The 18,050-nt window shown below is 46.3% G+C and overlaps 1 protein-coding gene across 5 annotated transcripts in view; it reads left to right on the forward strand.

The window, feature by feature from the left end:
* Positions 1-18,050, forward strand: part of LOC144762305 (exportin-5-like) — a 2,106,094-nt gene that overhangs the window by 1,546,111 nt on the left and 541,933 nt on the right. For all 5 annotated transcript variants that reach the window (XM_078647454.1, XM_078647456.1, XM_078647455.1 and 2 more), the window contains one exon: positions 6,072-6,131. In XM_078647454.1, the coding sequence (XP_078503580.1) occupies positions 6,072-6,131 (60 nt within the window). The remainder of the gene's footprint in view (positions 1-6,071; positions 6,132-18,050) is intronic.

Raw genomic sequence — 18,050 nt, forward strand, 5'->3', positions numbered from 1 at the left:
ATATATCGTAACCGAAGGTAAGTAACTTGTTCAACAAGACTCACCTCTGCAATCATGACACTCTTTGACTGTCCGAACACTGGACTTCGCCTGGAACCGAGTTTTATCCAAGAAGACTCCTGCTGCGCCTGGTCTCCCTTTTCTGCTAGTATTCTGCCCTGTCTGTGTCTGTACTTTGCTCAAGTTCTCTAGGGACATGTGGACATCAAGGACATCCAAAGTAATCTCGCTTGTAGTGAATGAGTCACTCCTCTGCATCTGCAGGCACTACATCATGGGGTGGTGTGGAGTGCAAAAAAAGGTGGATTTAGGCCCACATCTCTGTACTGGGGTGAATGTATGCCATTGTTCTGCATTCTGTCCATCAACTGTTATTTTTGCATTTGTCACCCCGAGTGGGATGGGTATGCTCAGACGTGAGTCCCATGCTCGCCACACCACTGGAGTCAAGCTATCCTGGCTGAAGACGGCTGATAGCCAGAAACCGGTCCTAGGATGCTTGATTCCGGTCCAGGAAAGACATGGCTTGGCAGTTCGGGCTGGACTGTTCCCATGAGGCACAGGGTCAATGCTGATTTGCATATGGCCATTTCTGAACTGGGGTAGTGTGGAGTGCAAAAAAAGGATGGATTTAGGCCCAGATCTCTGTACTGGGGTGAATGTATGACATTTTTCTGCATTCTGTCCATCAACTGTTATTTTTGCATTTGTCACCCCGAGTGGGATGGGTATGCTCAGACGTGGGTCCCATGCTCTCCACACCACTGGAGTCAAGCTATCCTGGCTGAAGACGGATGATAGCCAGAAACCGGTCCTAGGATGCTTGAGTCCGGTCCAGGAAAGACATGGCTTGGCAGTTCGAGCTGGACTATTCCCATGAGGCACAGGGTCAAGGCTGATTTGCATATGGCCATGTCTGAACTGGGGTGGTGTGGAGTGCAAAAAAACGATGGATTTAGACCCAGATCTCTGTACTGGGGTGAATGTATGACATTGTTCTGCATTCTGTCCATCAACTGTTATTTTTGCTTTTGTCACCCCGAGTGGGATGGGTATGCTCAGACATGAGTCCCATGCTCGCCACACCACTGGAGTCAAGCTATCCTGGCTGAAGACGGCTGATAGCCAGAAACCGGTCCTAGGATGCTTGATTCTGGTACAGGAAAGACATGGCTTGGCAGTTCGGGCTGGACTGTTCCCATGAGGTACCGGGTCAAGGCTGATTTGCATATGGCCATGTCTGAACTGGGGTGGTGTGGAGTGCAAAAAAACAATGGATTTAGGCCCAGATCTCTGTACTGGGGTGAATGTATGACATTGTTCTGCATTCTGTCCATCGACTGTTTTACTTTTGCATTTGTCACCCCGAGTGGGATGGGTATGCTCAGACGTGAGTCCCATGCTCTCCACACCACTGGAGTCAAGCTATCCTGGCTGAAGACGGCTGATAGCCAGAAACCGGTCCTAGGATGCTTGGCTGAAGACGGCTGATAGCCGGAAACCAGTCCTAGGATGCTTGATTCCGGTCAAGGAAAGACCTGGCTTGGCAGTTCGGGCTGGTCTGTTCCCATGAGGCACAGGGTCAAGGCTTATTTGCATATGGCCATGTCTGAACTGGGGTGGTGTGTAGTGCAAAAAAAGATGGATTTAGGTCCAGATCTCTGTACTTGGTGAATGTATGACATTGTTCTGCATTCTGTCCATCAACTATTATTTTTGCATTTATCACCCCGAGTGGGATGGGTATGCTCAAACTTGAGTCCAATGCTCTCCACACCACTGGAGTCAAGCTATCCTGGCTGAAGACGGCTGATAGCCAGAAACCGGTCCTAGGATGCTTGATTCCGGTCCAGTAAATACATGGCTTGGCAGTTGGGGCTGGACTGTTCCCATGAGACACAGGGTCAAGGCTGATTTGCATATGGCCATGTCTGAACTGGGGTGGTGTGGAGTGCAAAAAAAACGATGGATTTAGGCCCAGATCTCTGTACTGGGGTGAATGTATGACATTGTTCTGCATTCTGTCCATCAACTGTTATTTTTGCAGTATTCAACAAATCATAGCATACGTATTACATCTTCAAAAATTTAACTTAGCCTACACGTCTATTAGACTGCATCTTGCTGCCATAGCAGCATATCTACAAAACAGATAGCATCTATCTCTGTTCAGAGAGCCTGCTATTAAAGCTTTCATGAAAGGCCTCAAGCGAATAATTCCTCCCAGGGTACCACCTTCACCAGTGTGGAATTTAAACATTGTTCTCACACGGCTAATGGGACCTCCATTCGAACCTTTACATAAATGTGAACTACAATTTTTAACATGGAAGGTTGCGTTCCTAGTAGCTATTACTTCACTACGGAGGGTTAGTGAACTACTAGCACTAACCATTCAAGAACCTTTCTTGTAAATGCATCACAATAAGGTTGTTCTCCGTACCAATCCAAGTCATCTCTCCCTTCCACCTCAATCAATCTGTGGAACTCCCTGCGTTCTTCTCGCAGCCAAAACAGTAGCAGAAAGAGCTCTTCATACCCTAGATGTCAAAAGAGCATTGTTATACTACATTGAGAGAACACAACCCTTTCGTAAGACCAAAAGACTTTTTGTGTCTTTCTCACCACCACACAAGGGCAGTCCTATATCAAAATCTGGGTTAGCTAGGTGGATTGTCCAATGCATACAAATTTGCTATCACAAAGCTAAACGTACGTTATCTGTTCCTCCTAAAGCCCACTCTACAAGGAAAATGGGGGCTTCAATGGCATTTTTAGGGTAACATTCCCTTAGATGACCTCTGCAAAGCAGCTACATGGTCTACACCGCACACATTCACAAAACACTATTGTGTAGATGTGCAGACTAAACAACAAGCTAATGTGGCATCAGGCTGTTCTCAAAACACTATTTCAAACTACTGCAAAGGATAGGGGTGGTTGCCGCTAAGAGTGGGTACTGCTATACAATCTATGCACAGTGTGTAATCTGCAGTTCATATGCCTTGAACAGAAAATTCTACTTACCAGTATGCATCTGTTCTTGGCATGTAGAGCTACAGAGTTACACACGCCCACCCGCCTCCCTGGCTACCCTTATCTGTACCAATATTATCTTAATTAGATACAGCTTACATGGACATCCTTCCTTTTATTGCAAAGCTCCATCATTTCCCGAATGGCAAAAAACAATCTGAGGATGGAGCCGATGCCCATGCGCAATATGGTCCTACCTCGTGACTTCCAAAGAACTTTTCAGGACAAAAAAAAACTGCAAACATCCGGGCCCGACTCTAGATGGCAATCTATGCAAAGTGTGTAACTGCAGCTCTACATGCCAAGAACAGATGCATACTGGTAAGTAGCATTTTTCTTTTCATAAACACTGTGTGGTTCTTTCTCATCTGATCTGCACTCTTGATTAAATGTGATAAAACAAGCTGCTATACACTCCTTCAAGATCAGCCTGAAGGCTGTTATCCACAGCTTTGAAAGCTTTAAGGTTATCAAAGACCACTAAAATCACCATATGGGTTGCCTGGATTAGTGCAAGGTGCATCACTCCTTTAAGTGTGCACCATATACTAAGCCAGCCTCCTACATTATAAATGTGGGGATATACATAATATTTATTATATGCACATACTATTTATTATATGCACATGTGTAGCTTTCTGATTCAAGCATGTGAATCTATGAAAGAACCAGTGCTGGAAAAAGAATTGTTGCTTACCTTTAACAATGGTTCTGCTGCTTTGGTATAGTTTATAAGTTCATATGTGTCCCTCTGTCCCTTGTTAGATTTGCTACCTATTGTTATTTCATAGTTGTGTTTCAAGATATGAGGCATGGTGGCCTCTTGGGGGAATGATGAATGTTCTGCCTTCACCCCATTAGTTAAAGTCTGTTTTATTTTAATGATGTGAGTAGGGACTACAAGTGCAACGTCTAAATTCGAACGAGGGTATTGTTAGCTTTACAGTGCTTTTGAAATGTACTATAAGACTACCAGCTTGATGACATTAATGATTCAAACATCTGAGACTTTTTATTACAGATGTTTTTTTTCTCACTGTAAAGCCAAGATTGGGAACCACCAACTCCCCCAATTCCCATCCACTGAAAAGGGATGTCTATCATGACTCTGCAGAGTCACTTTTCATTGAAATGCGTGACCACAAGCTTATTTTTAACGTGCAGTGGAGGTGTCTGAGCATCCTGTGATGGCTGCCTGCTACACTTTTGCTCCATGCAGCAAATCAGAGTACTCGCTTCACGGGAGCGTGTCTCTCATGGAAGCGAATTGGCCCCAGGGAATAGAGCCACTCTGGGCCAGTCAGAATGCTTTATTTTTCAACATTCGGTCCAAGGGACTCTCCCAAGACACCCTTGAAACCAACTGTCCAGATATATTCAAATATTTTTTAGGCTTTATATCTCAAACTACTGAGTTGTTTTACACCAAATAACAAAAAGCATGCTTTCTGGACCAAGATCTAGGTTTTTGGCAAATGTGGTGTAGCTCCATTCAGCAGTTTTTGTGGTAGCGCTACCTAAAAAAGTCTATGGAAAATACATGGGGATTTAGCATTTGGGGACCCCACCCACCTTTTCTCGTCCCCCGCTTGACTAATCACTCCGAAAAGTTCCATGCACATGCTAGGCCAAAAGAGAAACGTTTGCAACATTTTATGAAGATTCATCAAAAACCTAACCACAACACTCACTCTCCGGGAACCTCACTGGATAACATTTATACAACTAAATGCACCTCTTCCACAGGCACGGCTGTGCACTTAAGAAATCCATATAACGTGTGCTCCTTTTGACACACTTTAGTGTTTACGCTGTTGTATGAAATGGTTCCATTTGAAGCACTTTAATGCCTCATGGTGGTAAAAGTGGTATATAGAACTGAAACTCAACAAATAAACTCCAATGGCAATTTTCTTGGATGGGATGGGACTTTGACACTGTGACAATGAAGGTAGATGTCTTAATTTCAGTCTTTTTGGAAGACTCAGTTGGTGAAAACGAATTATCTAACGTTGAATGATGAGGCTTTGGATTTCTTGACAACTGTGATGGATGCCTCACTATCAGGTGTTGCTTCTTTTTGATGCAGTTGTCTATGCTGTTTAAGTCTTAGGTGATAAGAAACTAGCAACAGTAGCTTTCTTTGATGTCAAAGCCTTCAATGTCGACCGAAAGTAGCCAGAAAGTCAGGAGTGCTCATACCTTTTATCCATTTTCCTCCTGAGAGTCCTTGGAAAATAAGAGTGTCTCCCACAGTGGTAGGATGCTGCTTCCTGTTCACTCTTTCCTTTTTCTTGGGGCCTACCTTTGTTGCTTTGAAGTGTTCTCTTGCCTTCATTCCCTCTCCCCTTTTAGGGGCTCCTTGACTTTGCTTTACGAAAGTCACATTCCTCCAGTATATGAAAATGTGAGAGGGAGACCATATACAGATCTTGATGGTCATTTGCACTCTTTTTTTCTGCCACCCATTAAGCACTTAAAAATGATAGCATGGTTCTGCCTTTCAGGAAACCGGTTACTTTCATGGTCTCTATTGAAAATAGACTAATTGTTCTTTTGATAGCGAGGATTGAGTACTTTATTTTGTATATATTGTACAATATTAATGAATAATTAAGTTTTACGGACAAGACGTTTTACAACTTATGTCTCCTGCAACATGCAGATAGTCTAAGTGTCTTCAATATGAATCACATTCATCTCAAGGCTAACCAACAGTTTAATTTAACTCCCAGTTGTAAAACTGTATTTTGTTATAATGGTGTCAATCTGTCATGTGATCCCCATTAGAAAAAGTTGTTCCTACTCCATTAACGTGTTTTCGTTTTATAAGATTTACATTAATCCACATGATGTAACATTTGGGTGCTTGGTATTTTAACCTTTGTTGAAACAAACAAATTATATGGTATTCCCAGCGATCATTGTAATTTTGCTGTTGTGATTGAGGAAAAGAACAGATGCCACCTTTTGTTTGTAAGTTATTAGTGTCTGTTGTGTAGTGTGCCTATGTAACATTTATTATGTCCTTACAGAAGTGGTCTGTTACTCCAATGAGGATGCTGATTACTTGGTTTGTGCAGCTGAATCAGATGGTAAGTACATATTTTACGTAAGGGCTGAGATTTCTTCAAGGGTAAATGACCTGTTAAAATTGTGTTCTTCTTTTAAGGTTTTCAATTATTTACAATTACCCAAAGTGATCATAGATCTATGTGTTGTAAACACTCAGTGTATCAGTAATAATTCACAAATAGTAGTCTGTGCAGGTTTTGTATGTATGATTCAGCTTAGGACTTGTTTACTATGCAAAGAAGTACCTTATCAGACAGAAAGTGCATAAGATTGAACAATTCTAATCTAATAGATGGTTTGTTGCATATTTGCTAATGAGATGTGAGTTGGTTATGTTCTTTGACTTCTGGAGGGAAGGATGAACGAATCGAGTCAGATCTAGGTCACAGTGGAGTTCCAGAATCTAGATGCAAAGCAGAAGGGGTTTCTCCATTGTCTTGCCTTAACTCTGCCTGCGTCGCTGCTCTGGGTATTGTGAAGACCACAGGAGAATTTGCTTATGAGGTGTGATGGGAGTGTTTGTGTTTACCACCTTGAAGGTGATACAGTAGACTTTGAAAATACTACGCCCCAGCAGAGGGAGATAGTTCTGAGTGATGGAGATACTTTTTTATTCTCTTGACAAATTGTTCTGCACTGTAGAGTAATGCGCTTCAAGAGAATCAGATTTGTCTCTGAATCAGAGTGTTGCTACTATTAATGTGTTGGAGGACCACAAATTGGAGGGCTGTTCTGAATTCAGATTCCTTGCCTTGAAGTTAGATTCCTTGCTTTGAAGACCGATTCCTTGCCCTGAATTTGAGCAGCATGAGTGGATTCTCAGGCTGGGATAATATTGATTTCCTCATGGATACTTCTAAGCGCTAACTTCTCAACTTTACAGTATTACCCATTCCCCAGACTGGATCCGGAAATTATCTCAGCAGTACTCCCACAAAACACTAGGTGGCGCAGTGTGGCTTCATTATGGCTTTGTTCCGACCCAGAGGTGACTTAGTGGAGCCACATATAAACACCAACCCTGTGCACCTACGTTAGTTCCTCTCTTTTGAAAATGGATCTGGAGCTCCACTCCTTTTTTCATTGGTACTCAACCATTTTCCAAATTCGAAACTAGTGTTCAATGGAACGATGTCTTCATCTAAAACTACAGGATTCATACCATGCCATGACTGTCAGAAACAGATGTCAGTAAGTGACCCGCAAGAGGTGTGCATTTGGTGTCGGAGCTCATGGCACAGCTCCAAGTTGTGCAGTGAGTATGCCCTCATTCACCCGACCTTTAAGCAAAGCTACGTGTTACAGAACATTGAATCAAGTCACCGCCCTCATGTAAGTTGAGGGCGCAGAATCGCTCCGACTATCATGGTCAATTCCGAGAAAGATCTTCCTTGCGGTCAAACTCAATAGGTAAGTTCAAGTTCAAGTTAAAGAGGAAACATAAGAATTCAAAGCAGGACTCACCCCATGCCCTTACTCGATATGGAAGCGAAAATGCGAGGGTGGCAAGGTGCCAATCCGACTTCCTCCCGATCCCCACTTGAGGAGCTGATTTGCAATGATCCTGATGTGCACCAAGATTCCTGGCTCATCAGCAACACTACAGCACGTCTTCATGGAGGCACAGTTCCCTATTTATGGTGCTCTTCCAGCTCCTGGTGAGCATCAAGGATCGGAAGAGGCTTCGAGTTTTGTTACTGTTGGCGGATCCATTGTCGGCATCTTCTGATCCTCAAAACCCATCTCGGGTTCTGCACCAGTTCAGGTGCCAACTTCAATTCCTGCTTTGAACCCTGGCCATGTCCCTTTTTGATTGGTGCCGGTACAGACATCACCGTCACTTGAGGAGAATCTGGTTCCGACCCTAACCACGGTCGGTCTATGACTCCACTCCAGTACATCCGGGTCATCTTTTTGGGTCTGATTCAGATCAGAGTTTACTTCCGGGAGATGACCTTAGGTATGGTTTACCCCCGGATTATGATGATGACAGCTTATATATGGACCTACAGGAGGCCAGTGGGCTTGATACTTTCTCTGATACAGGGTTTTGTTCTCCCCTTGGGGTTCCAACAGAAGAGAGTGCTTTCTTTGTTGTGGTAATTCGATGTGCTGCTCAGGTCTGCACCTACAACTGCCTTCTGGTGCTGAAGGGCTTCCTACCATCCATCCACGTGAGACTAGTGCAGGTTCTCATGGACAACACCACTGCCAAGTGGTACTGCAACAAGTAGGGCGGAGTGGGGTCAGGATCCTGTGCCATGAGGTGCTTGCACCTCGAATTGGTAGGAGTGTCATAGCACTTCCCTGATTGTGAGCCACCCAGCAGGATCTTTAAGTACCAGAGTGGAAAAACTTGGCAGGCAGTGCCTGGTGGATCACGACTGGAGGTTGCACCTCAAGGTATGGTACAAGGCATCTTCCGGCAGTGGGTGGAAACCTGGCTGGATGTTTTCAACACCATTGAGAACACACATTATCAAAACATCTATGCATTGGAACTGCCTCGAAAGCTCTTTCTAAGAGATGCCTTCCACCGATAGTGGAACACAGTACTCCTGTACAACTTTCCGCCTCTCCTGCACTGAGTTCTGAAAAAGATTAGAAACACCCGAGTCAAAGTCATCCTAGTGGCTCCTGATTGTGCTGTGAGCATCTGTGGAAAATTGGAGAAATGCCATTGGCCTTTGTCCCTGTCTGCTTCACTCCCAGCTCCACGCTCCCACTGACCTTAATTACAAGCATACAATAGTAGTTAGTGTCAGCAGGCCACGCTTTCTGATTGGCTGCACTGATGTAACCATTCCACAGAGAGAGCTCCTAACATTTAATAAACTCTTTCGCTTCACTCCATCCAACACTGGCTCTACTCTGCTTACATTTTCCTTCTTGCAATATATGTACTAGTCTTGCTCCCTTGTCAGAACAGGGTCTATTTTACTTTTAACTTTGCCTTTCCATATGTTATTTTGCCCATTCATCTTGCATACCGTTCAAATGTGTTTTCTACCCTCTCTTCTTATTGACATTTAACTTGTGCTCTTCCATGTCTCCCCACTCACCCAATCACAATGTCTAGGATGTTAGTCAGTGCTTAAGTTGAGCCCGTAGTTTCTTGCGTTCCGCACCTGCACTTAACTGCCACCACCGGCGCTTATGAAAGCTACCACATGGTGGTGCTGTTTGTGCAATTAAATGAGAGCAGAACAACAGTTGTTTATTAATTCAATAAACATTAAAAAGAAATAATACTAGCCACCCAAGACATTCTTATATCTTTGGGAGCCTTGTCCAGTATGAAATGTCACACTTGTAGCAGTGTAATAGTTAGTAGTTGTATAGGTACTGTCATTGGCAGCGCTGGCAGTGGCAATGGGTGGTGTAAGCTGCGGTGTCCTCCAGCTGAGGGCCCTGGCACTTAAGTCTCACCTAGCGAACGCAGCGCATGCGCTGCTTCACTTGGCGAGCCTCTATTGTTGTGGCTTTGGTGAGCGAAGGGAGACAAACCATGTGCGCGCACAGACAGGCGATGTGCGCGCGCATGACGTCTCCTCTGCCTCACACGCTCACACAGCGAGCTCACACTACAAGGCAGACACGCGCTTGTTTATCTTCCTCTCATTTTCGTCTGCGGCTTGATGCGCCTACGCTCTGCCAAAGATAAGTGAGCAGTGAAAAGTGATTTATTCTGTGTTAACCTTAAACGAAGTACTTCAGCACTCGTGTATCAATGGCGCCCTCTACTGGTCATGCAACACATTCCAAAGTGGCTGTCACGTTTGCCCGCTGCATTTGTACTGAAAATTCATGTTCATTATATTGGTGAAAGTCAGATAGCCTAGCTTTTTCCTAAAACAGATAAGTAGGGAACAGACAAACCCATGGTTGAAGTAACGAATACATTGCCTGCAATGACAATGCAACCACATTCTGGAATTATTCAGACCTAGTGGTGCCAAAAATGAAATCTACAACTCTGCTTTAATTGGGAATGAATAAGTGAATGAGCGGATTTGTAGAGTGTACGGCTGCTCCTTGGAATAACTGGAAAAACGCTGGAGTAAGGGTGTAAAACAGGATGCGAAAGTTGTCCAAACAAACCCCACCCACCCATTACCAGTGATGGTTTCCTTGTGGAAAATAAATGGCAAAAAGCGAGAAGAGGATGAAAGAAAGCGAGACATTGAGGCAGGAAAGCGAGAGATAATACCTCTGTGTGTGCACATATGTGTGTGTGTGTGTTTGTTTTTAACCAACATTGTGGGGACTATACCGACTTTAATAATGTTGTTAAACTCTAAAAAGAATCAAAGAAACACCTTACTGTGTAAACCACAACGCTACCTATACTGTCTCCCACAGTGAGCTTAAGTATCAAAAGTGTATAAGAAAACTAGAAGCACAGAAATGTTTACTCTAATCCTGTGTGTTTTCTGTGGGCTAGTGGTCATGTACTCCATGGCACTAGAACTAGGGGTGCTCGACGAGCGGCAGCACCCCTATAAAATACGAAATGGTTAAGATAGACAACGAACAACAAAGGCACAATGTGTCGGCTGCAGCTCTTAGCTTTAAACAAGCATGTGAAAATCGTAATAACAGTGCTTAATTTGAGCCGGTGGTTTACAATGCTCTGCACCAGCACTTAATTGTCTACAGCTGAGCTTGTGACTGTCTGCCACAAGGTGGCACTGTCTGGCTATTTTAGAGATGATTACAACAACAGTCAATTATTAATTTAACATACATTAAAAATGACTTTTACCTGCCATCCTAGCATTTTCAAAGCTTTGGCGGCCTGGAATAGTCAGAATTGTCACACTTGTAGGAGTGTGATTGTTAGTAGTTGTGTTGTTACTATCGTTGGCAACATGACAGGACAATGCGTGATGCAAGCTGCAGTGGTGTCCTGATTGGAGCCCTGGCACTTATTTTTACAAATTAAGCACTCCTTAGTACTAGGTGGTGACGGAAATGCATGTTCACAGGTGCATCTCCGGTAACATATTGTTACTCATGACATATTCTTGTGCCTCCTTCTGATTATCGTGCCACACGCATAGAGGTGTGCGAGCCAACAAATTACCAGGGACAGTCAAGTCAGACCGAGCCTTGGGCCGTGCTTGGCTGTAAGAGCCCATGCACGAGGAGGTGAGCCCTGAAAAAAGTAGCATGTAAATCATGAATTAACCATCATGTAAAAATACTATAAGGTCTATTTACAATTGTATTTTTTTTTTCTTTAACATGTGGAAGTAATTCTTCTTATTACATCAGGTTATATCATTGCACTGAGAAGTATTTATTAAAGGTGATAGTACTTAAATATTAACTTAACCCGATTACTGCGGACGTTATTTCGGCGCAGTGCGGGCGTTCCGAAGAGTGGGCGGGGCTCCGTCGGCCTTTGAACATTCACAGCACCAGCCAGGTAGTGCTCCGAACGTTCAGCGGCCGACGGCAGCATCAATGGGGTTAAAGATCTTCCAGCCATCATCCCTTCCTCTTGACATTACCATTAGTGAACTATGGGGCAAGTCAGTTGTCGTGTATCCCAATTGTGTTATGAATTTTTAGTACAGACGGGCACAATTTCAAGGCTTCCCCATACATGATAAAGAAGAACAAGCATTTGCAATGCAATAGGTCTCGCATTTGCGAGAGTTTAACCTATTGGCATTATAAATGACAATGCCTTTTTTATGTTTTAAAAACCAACACGTAAATAAAAGGCATTGCCATTTACAATGCCAATAGCTCAAACTCTCACAACTGCGAGACCTATTGCATTGTAAATGCTTGTTTACTTTTTGCCACCACATTTTTTGAGACTTTGTCTTGTTATATGGCAGGGACATCCACAAGGAAGGCTGGTTTCAAGCCCTGTGGCACCTGTCACCGACCGATGTCGGTGACGGACGCTCATCTCATCTGTCTTTTGTGCCTCAAGCGCACCCATGACTCTGAGACTTTCGTCAATTGTTGCGCCCTGTCCCTCAAGCTCCTGGATATTTGATCTACACCCCAACGGTCTCAATCCCGGTGAAGAGGAAAGTGCCGGAATCGGTCACTGGGCAACTCCCAGCAATCATTGTCATAGTCGAAGTTTCTAGGCATTCAGGTAAGTTCCTCAAAAGTAAGAAGAATAAGAAGTCTACGAGGTCTTCGACTTTGCATCCAACGAGACGAGGGAGCATCGGCATTCGAGGCTTGGCTCTACCGTTGAGTCTGCGCCAGGGCCGTCTCCTGGAGCCAGATCGACCCCGGACCAATTTTTTGAATTTTATGAGACCATGCACCTCACATTTGAGCGCCCAGTCCCTGCTGGAGCGCTATTGGGCGCTATTGGGCATTGTGGGCTTGGGAAGGGCTCCTATTAGTCTTCCGCCAGTGTGTTCATCCATGACTTGGAGATGATTGGGAGGAATCACTGAACCCTGATGAATACCAGCCCCTAGATGTCATAGATGACACCTGGTGTGAGGATCTACTGTATGCCATTGGACTGGACACTTAATCCAGATACTGAATTGGTTTCTCCTCTCATAGATGTGAAAAGGGTTGCGGAGTTCCTAGACCTTCAGCTGCCCACTGTGGCAGTCAACATGAATGTCTTGACGGAGGTGCTTCAACTGAGAGTCACCCTATCCTTACTGTTTAATGAAGAACTCATGGATATCCTACTCTGTGTCTGGTTGAAGTCCTGCACATGGCTCCTGTGAATAGGTTGATAGCCCGCCGCCATTGCGCTGCTTCAGGAGACCCCAGTTTCCTCACAACACATCCGAATCCAAAGAGCTTGGTGGTCCAAGCCTCCACTTTCAAAGTAAATCCTGGCACATTCCCTAGCACTGCCCTGGATAGGGAATCCCAAGAGGCTGTATATCTTGGGCAAGAATCTGTTCTCTTCTACCAGCCTGGCACTGCTGTGGGAGAATAGTGTGTGTCTTTCGGGCCAATGCTCCTACTCGCTCTGGGACTTGGTTGCAGAGGTGCTGTCAGTCTCTGAGGAGTTGTTTCAAGGAACAATGGTCCCTAACAAAAAGTTAATAGTTTGTAGTTTATACAAATAGCAATACAGTGATGGCTATTTTTCATGGGAACAAAATTATGACAGAGATTCCACAAGCTGTGGCCAAACAGTTTCATTATTAAAACCGAATGATGCCTCTCTAAGCACGATTAAAGTCCGATCCATGGCTGGTGGCCACGGATTGGACTCTACTCGCGCTTGGGCACTTTTCCTAACAGAGGCAGCCTTCTGTCCTACCAGTTCCGGAAACCTTCCTTGTCCCATTGAGGACCTGCGAACTACCCTACAGTGATTTTAGACGATCGCGCACCTATTATAAATTACCCTGCATGGTCCATTGCCCTACCATGGCCTTGGCGCTTCAGCCCACTGTCCACTCTCAACGAGCCTTCGCACCGGCATCTTGATTCCTTGATCGGTCGAGAGTTTTCCATTGCATTTGCCTTAGGCACCTATTCCTTTGTCCTGAAGATGATCCCTGCATTCTTGTAGAGGGATTGAAACATCGTCGACTTCTCGCACCTTGAAATAACTGAATATTTGTATCCGTTTGTGCTGGGGTGCACAAATTTACTCTTTAGTGGTTTTAATGCTGAAATTGTTCTGCCGCAACTCGTGGTTGCCTGAAATCTCCTTCATAATTTTGTTCCCACTTGTTTTTTTCTGTTAAGTCTCACATTAAATATGTCCAGTAGGACAGATGAAAAGTAGTCATCATTGTATTGCTATTTGTATAAACTATGCACTATTAACTTTTTGTTAGGGACCATTGTTCCTTGAAAATGTTCATACTCAAGGTCCCTGACCATTATTGCGTTCCCTTGTTTGTCTAAAAATATGGTCAGTCTCTGAGGAGACCCGTGCCATACTCTCTAAACCTGTTGCTGATGGAAGAGGCACAGCTACGTTCGCCGTACAATGTGAGCTGGATACAACTGACTCGTAAGGCAGAGTGGTTTCATCGTCGGTGGCCTTGCAGTGACACACCTGTATGAGGACAACTGGCTTTTTTGGGGGATGTTCAGGCCTGGCTCATGGACATGCCCTTTGATGGTTCTCAGCACTGGAGCGCTTCACAGACATGAGGGCTACGGCCATGTCCTTGGGCCTTTTAGTGTCCCCTCACCAACCTCTGTCTGCCTTCCGCTCCTTTCATGGCAGGGGTTTTCTGCTGCTTCTCCAACTGCCCTGTCACCACAGCCAGCAGGATTCTCAGTCTTTGCGTGGCTGAGGACGATGCACCCACAAGTCTTGCGGATCAGGTAACCAGAGAGTGGGCTAGTGCACCATCCTCCTGCCAGCTGCAGCCTCCAAGCCCCTTTTGTTTGCCCTGCGACCATTAGGGGTACTCAGTGGGATGCAGGACACAGCTTTAGCTGTACCATTGGAAGTCGATAACATCTGACCGCTGGGTTCTCCAGCTTAATCAAAGGGTATATTTCCTCCCCTTTGTGACTACCCCTACAAACATGCCACCTGCTAGTCGCAGCTCCCTTGGTTGAAGGAAGCCATAGAGAGGGTATGTGGTATTCCTCATAAGCATGGTTCTCTGGCCGGGTCTAAACGTAGCTGCTTTATGGGACACGCAAGATATCTGTTTTTTGGAGGGTCACATTGCAATGTTATGAGGGGTCCCTTGTATGATAGTTGGGTGCTGTGATATCACAGACTGCTAACACATGACGGGTGATGCACAAAGGTATAAACTGATAACATGGTATGTCAGGGGGCTCAATAACATGATTAAGCGAATCAGGGTGGCCACCTACCTCCGGCGCTATGGGGTAAGCATAGCCATGCTACAGGAGACACACCTTTGGGGAGGCTGTCTCAAGTATGTCCAACGTAGATGGCGGGGGCAGGTTTTCGCCACATCTTACTCGGAGTTCGCCACAGGTGCACTGATATGGATGGCGCCGGGAGTCTCCTTCAAGACCATGCTCACTAAACAGGATCCGGAGGGGAGGTTTGTGATGGTGGTGGGGACGCTAGATGGGCGTAGTATATGCCTGTTAAATATTTATGCTCCGAACAGTGATGATGGGGAGTTTCTAGGTCGGGTGGTAGGACAGATAGACCTGGACCCAGACACGGGACTACTTATTGCTGGAGACTTTAATTGTGCCCTTGATGGGGAATTAGATAGGTACCCCCCAAAATTAGATGCTAAGCCTAGGACGAGAGAAGCAATGGGCCAGATGCTTCAGAGTTATGGCTTATTAGATGCATGGCAACCCAGCTCGTCGGGTGTACTTGTGCCACACGTCTGCTGCCAATACCCATAGTAGACTGGACTATTTTTTTCTCCAGGGAACGGCAATGCACCGTGTAGCGGAGATCCAATATTTGGCTCGATACTTGTCCGACCACTCCCCGCTCCTGCTCACGTATTGGTTAGACAGACCGCGGCCTAGGATCCCACTATGGAGGCTCAACACGGAGGCTTTAGGCGACCCCACCTACAAAGATGCTATTTTACAAGGGCTCGAGGCGTATCTGGAGGTTAACTGGGGCTCAGCTGGCACCAGGGCGACTGAATGGAACGCAATGAAGGTGGTAATTCGAGAGATCTGTTTGTCCACAAAGGTGGTGGTAAAGAAGGTGTTAGAACGTGATCTCCGCCGGTATGAGGAATGTCTGGCGGCGCTGGAAAATGACTTTCCCACAGACAAGGAGAGGCTGCCTGAATGGACTGCCACGCGCCAGCAGATGGGGGATATGTGGGCCTCGCTCTGCAAATTCAATAGAACTGCCAGCAGGCGGAGATGGTACACAGAGGGCGACAAGGCTGGGCGGCTACTAGCACGTCTGATTCGGGCGGAAACTCAACCCCACCCGATTCTAGCACTGAAGAACGATATGGGCCAGATGGTATATACCCAGCAGGAGATCAATGACGTACTTCGGTCCCATTTATGTAAAAAATACTCCGAGTCTCAGCCCCCCACGGGCCCCGAGGGCGTGGAAATATATCTTGAGGGGTTGCAACTGCCCTGTGTCGACGAGGACATTCAGGAGGAATTGGGAGGCCCCCTGCGGGAGGAGGAAGTACGAGCTGCGATAGCCCACCTGAAGACAGCAAAGTCCCCCGGGATGGACGGATTAGTCGCCGAACTCTATAAAGAGTACAAGGGAGTTCTGATCCCGAAGCGCCTCGAAATTATGGCGGAGGCCCACGACCACGGCTCGCTCCCAGATTCCATGCGAGCAGCAATGATAGTTATGATCCCCAAGCCGGGTAAGGAGCCTCTTCTTCCCGGTTCGTTTAGGCCTACACCCATGCTGAATGTGGATCTGAAAATGATTAGTCAGGTACTGGCAAGTAGACTCTTCCCCTATCTCAGACTGCTGGTCCATGATGACCAGTCTGGTTTCATTCCGGGCAGGAATACGCTGCGGAATATCCGTCGCCTAGCCCACATAATGCAAGCTTTGGGGGGACGAGCCCAGCAGAACGCCCTAGTATTTCTCGATATCGAACAAGCGTTCAACTTGATCCGGTGGGCCTTTCTCTGGAAGGTACTTTTGAAAATGGGATTAGGGGAAGGGGTTGTAAAGTGGATAAAACGGCTGTATGCACAGCCAGTGGCCAGGGTCCGCACGGGACGATATGTGTCGGACATAATACCCATAACGAGGGGGACGCGTCAAGGGTGCCCTCTCTCCCCCTTACTCTTTGCCCTGGCAATGGAACCGCTGGCGTGTCATCTCCGCACGGTGCTTGAGGGTCAGGGCATACAAGTGGGGGAAATGGAGCACGTGGTGTCCCTGTACGCTGATGATGCGTTGATTTACTTGAAGAGGTGTGGCGCCGCGGCCAGGGCGACTGACGCTGGAATCTGGGGACCACGGTTCGATCCCCGGCTCCGGCGGCAGGTTAGCCCAGCACCATGTGACTCTGGGCAATAGCTCGCTTAATCTTCCCGACGGCCCCCAGCGCCTAGAGACCCTTACGGGTGATTGTGCGCTTTACAAATGTGGACTTTAACTTTAACTTTAATCGGCCGAAGCAGTCATTGCCAAGCCTGATGGCCGCACTGTCGCAGTTTGCGGCCTAGTGGGCTTGCTGTGAATAAATTCAAATCACAGCTTTACGCTATTGGAGAGCAGACCGACGGGGGGGGGGGGAGGGTCCAACGCCCAGAGATGGGACTCTCATGGGTAGACGACACACTTCGCTATCTGGGGATATGGATTGGAAGGGACGCGGCAATCTTCTTCCAGCATAACATGGGGGGGAAAATCCGGGGTCTGCAGGGGAGTATCGCCTTCTGGAACACCCTTAAGCTCTCATTGATGGGGAAGATCGCCTTAAAAAAATGGTGGCCCTCCCGCGCTGTCTGTACACAATGCAAGGGTCTTTTTATGAACTGCCGCACCGGGTCTTTAGGGAATTGGATTCCCTGCTGGTCCTCTTACTGTGGAACGGGAAGCGGTGTAGGGTGAGTCTAGAGGTTTTGAAACGTAGGTGGGGCACAGGGGGGTTAGAAATCCCAGACCTGGAACTTTATTATTTTGCGTCACTACTGCAACATGCTATCGCATGGATACGGACCCCTCTTGGGAGAGGACCTTACTGGCAGGTACATATGGGAGTGAGCAGTTGGGAGCGCTGCTATGGCAGGTAGGGGGGCGACGAGACCACGGCCCCCCACTGGTGAGGCTGGTGGCCCACGATATGGAATCGAGTGGTACGGCGCCTAATTCGAGACAGGCCATTCGCCCCTGAAATGGATCACTGGCTGATGCCACCCTTTGCCCGGATAGAACAGGTCATGTCAACAGACAAGTGGAAGGAGGAGAGCTGCCTGATGCTGGCCGACCTTTATCCGGATGATAAATGTATCACTTATCAGGAGGCGGTGACCTCATTCGAGCTGGGACCGGGGCAATTTCTCCAATACGC

This window comes from Lissotriton helveticus, chromosome 6 (assembly GCF_964261635.1).
Source record: "Lissotriton helveticus chromosome 6, aLisHel1.1, whole genome shotgun sequence".
Lineage (NCBI taxonomy): Eukaryota > Metazoa > Chordata > Amphibia > Caudata > Salamandridae > Lissotriton > Lissotriton helveticus.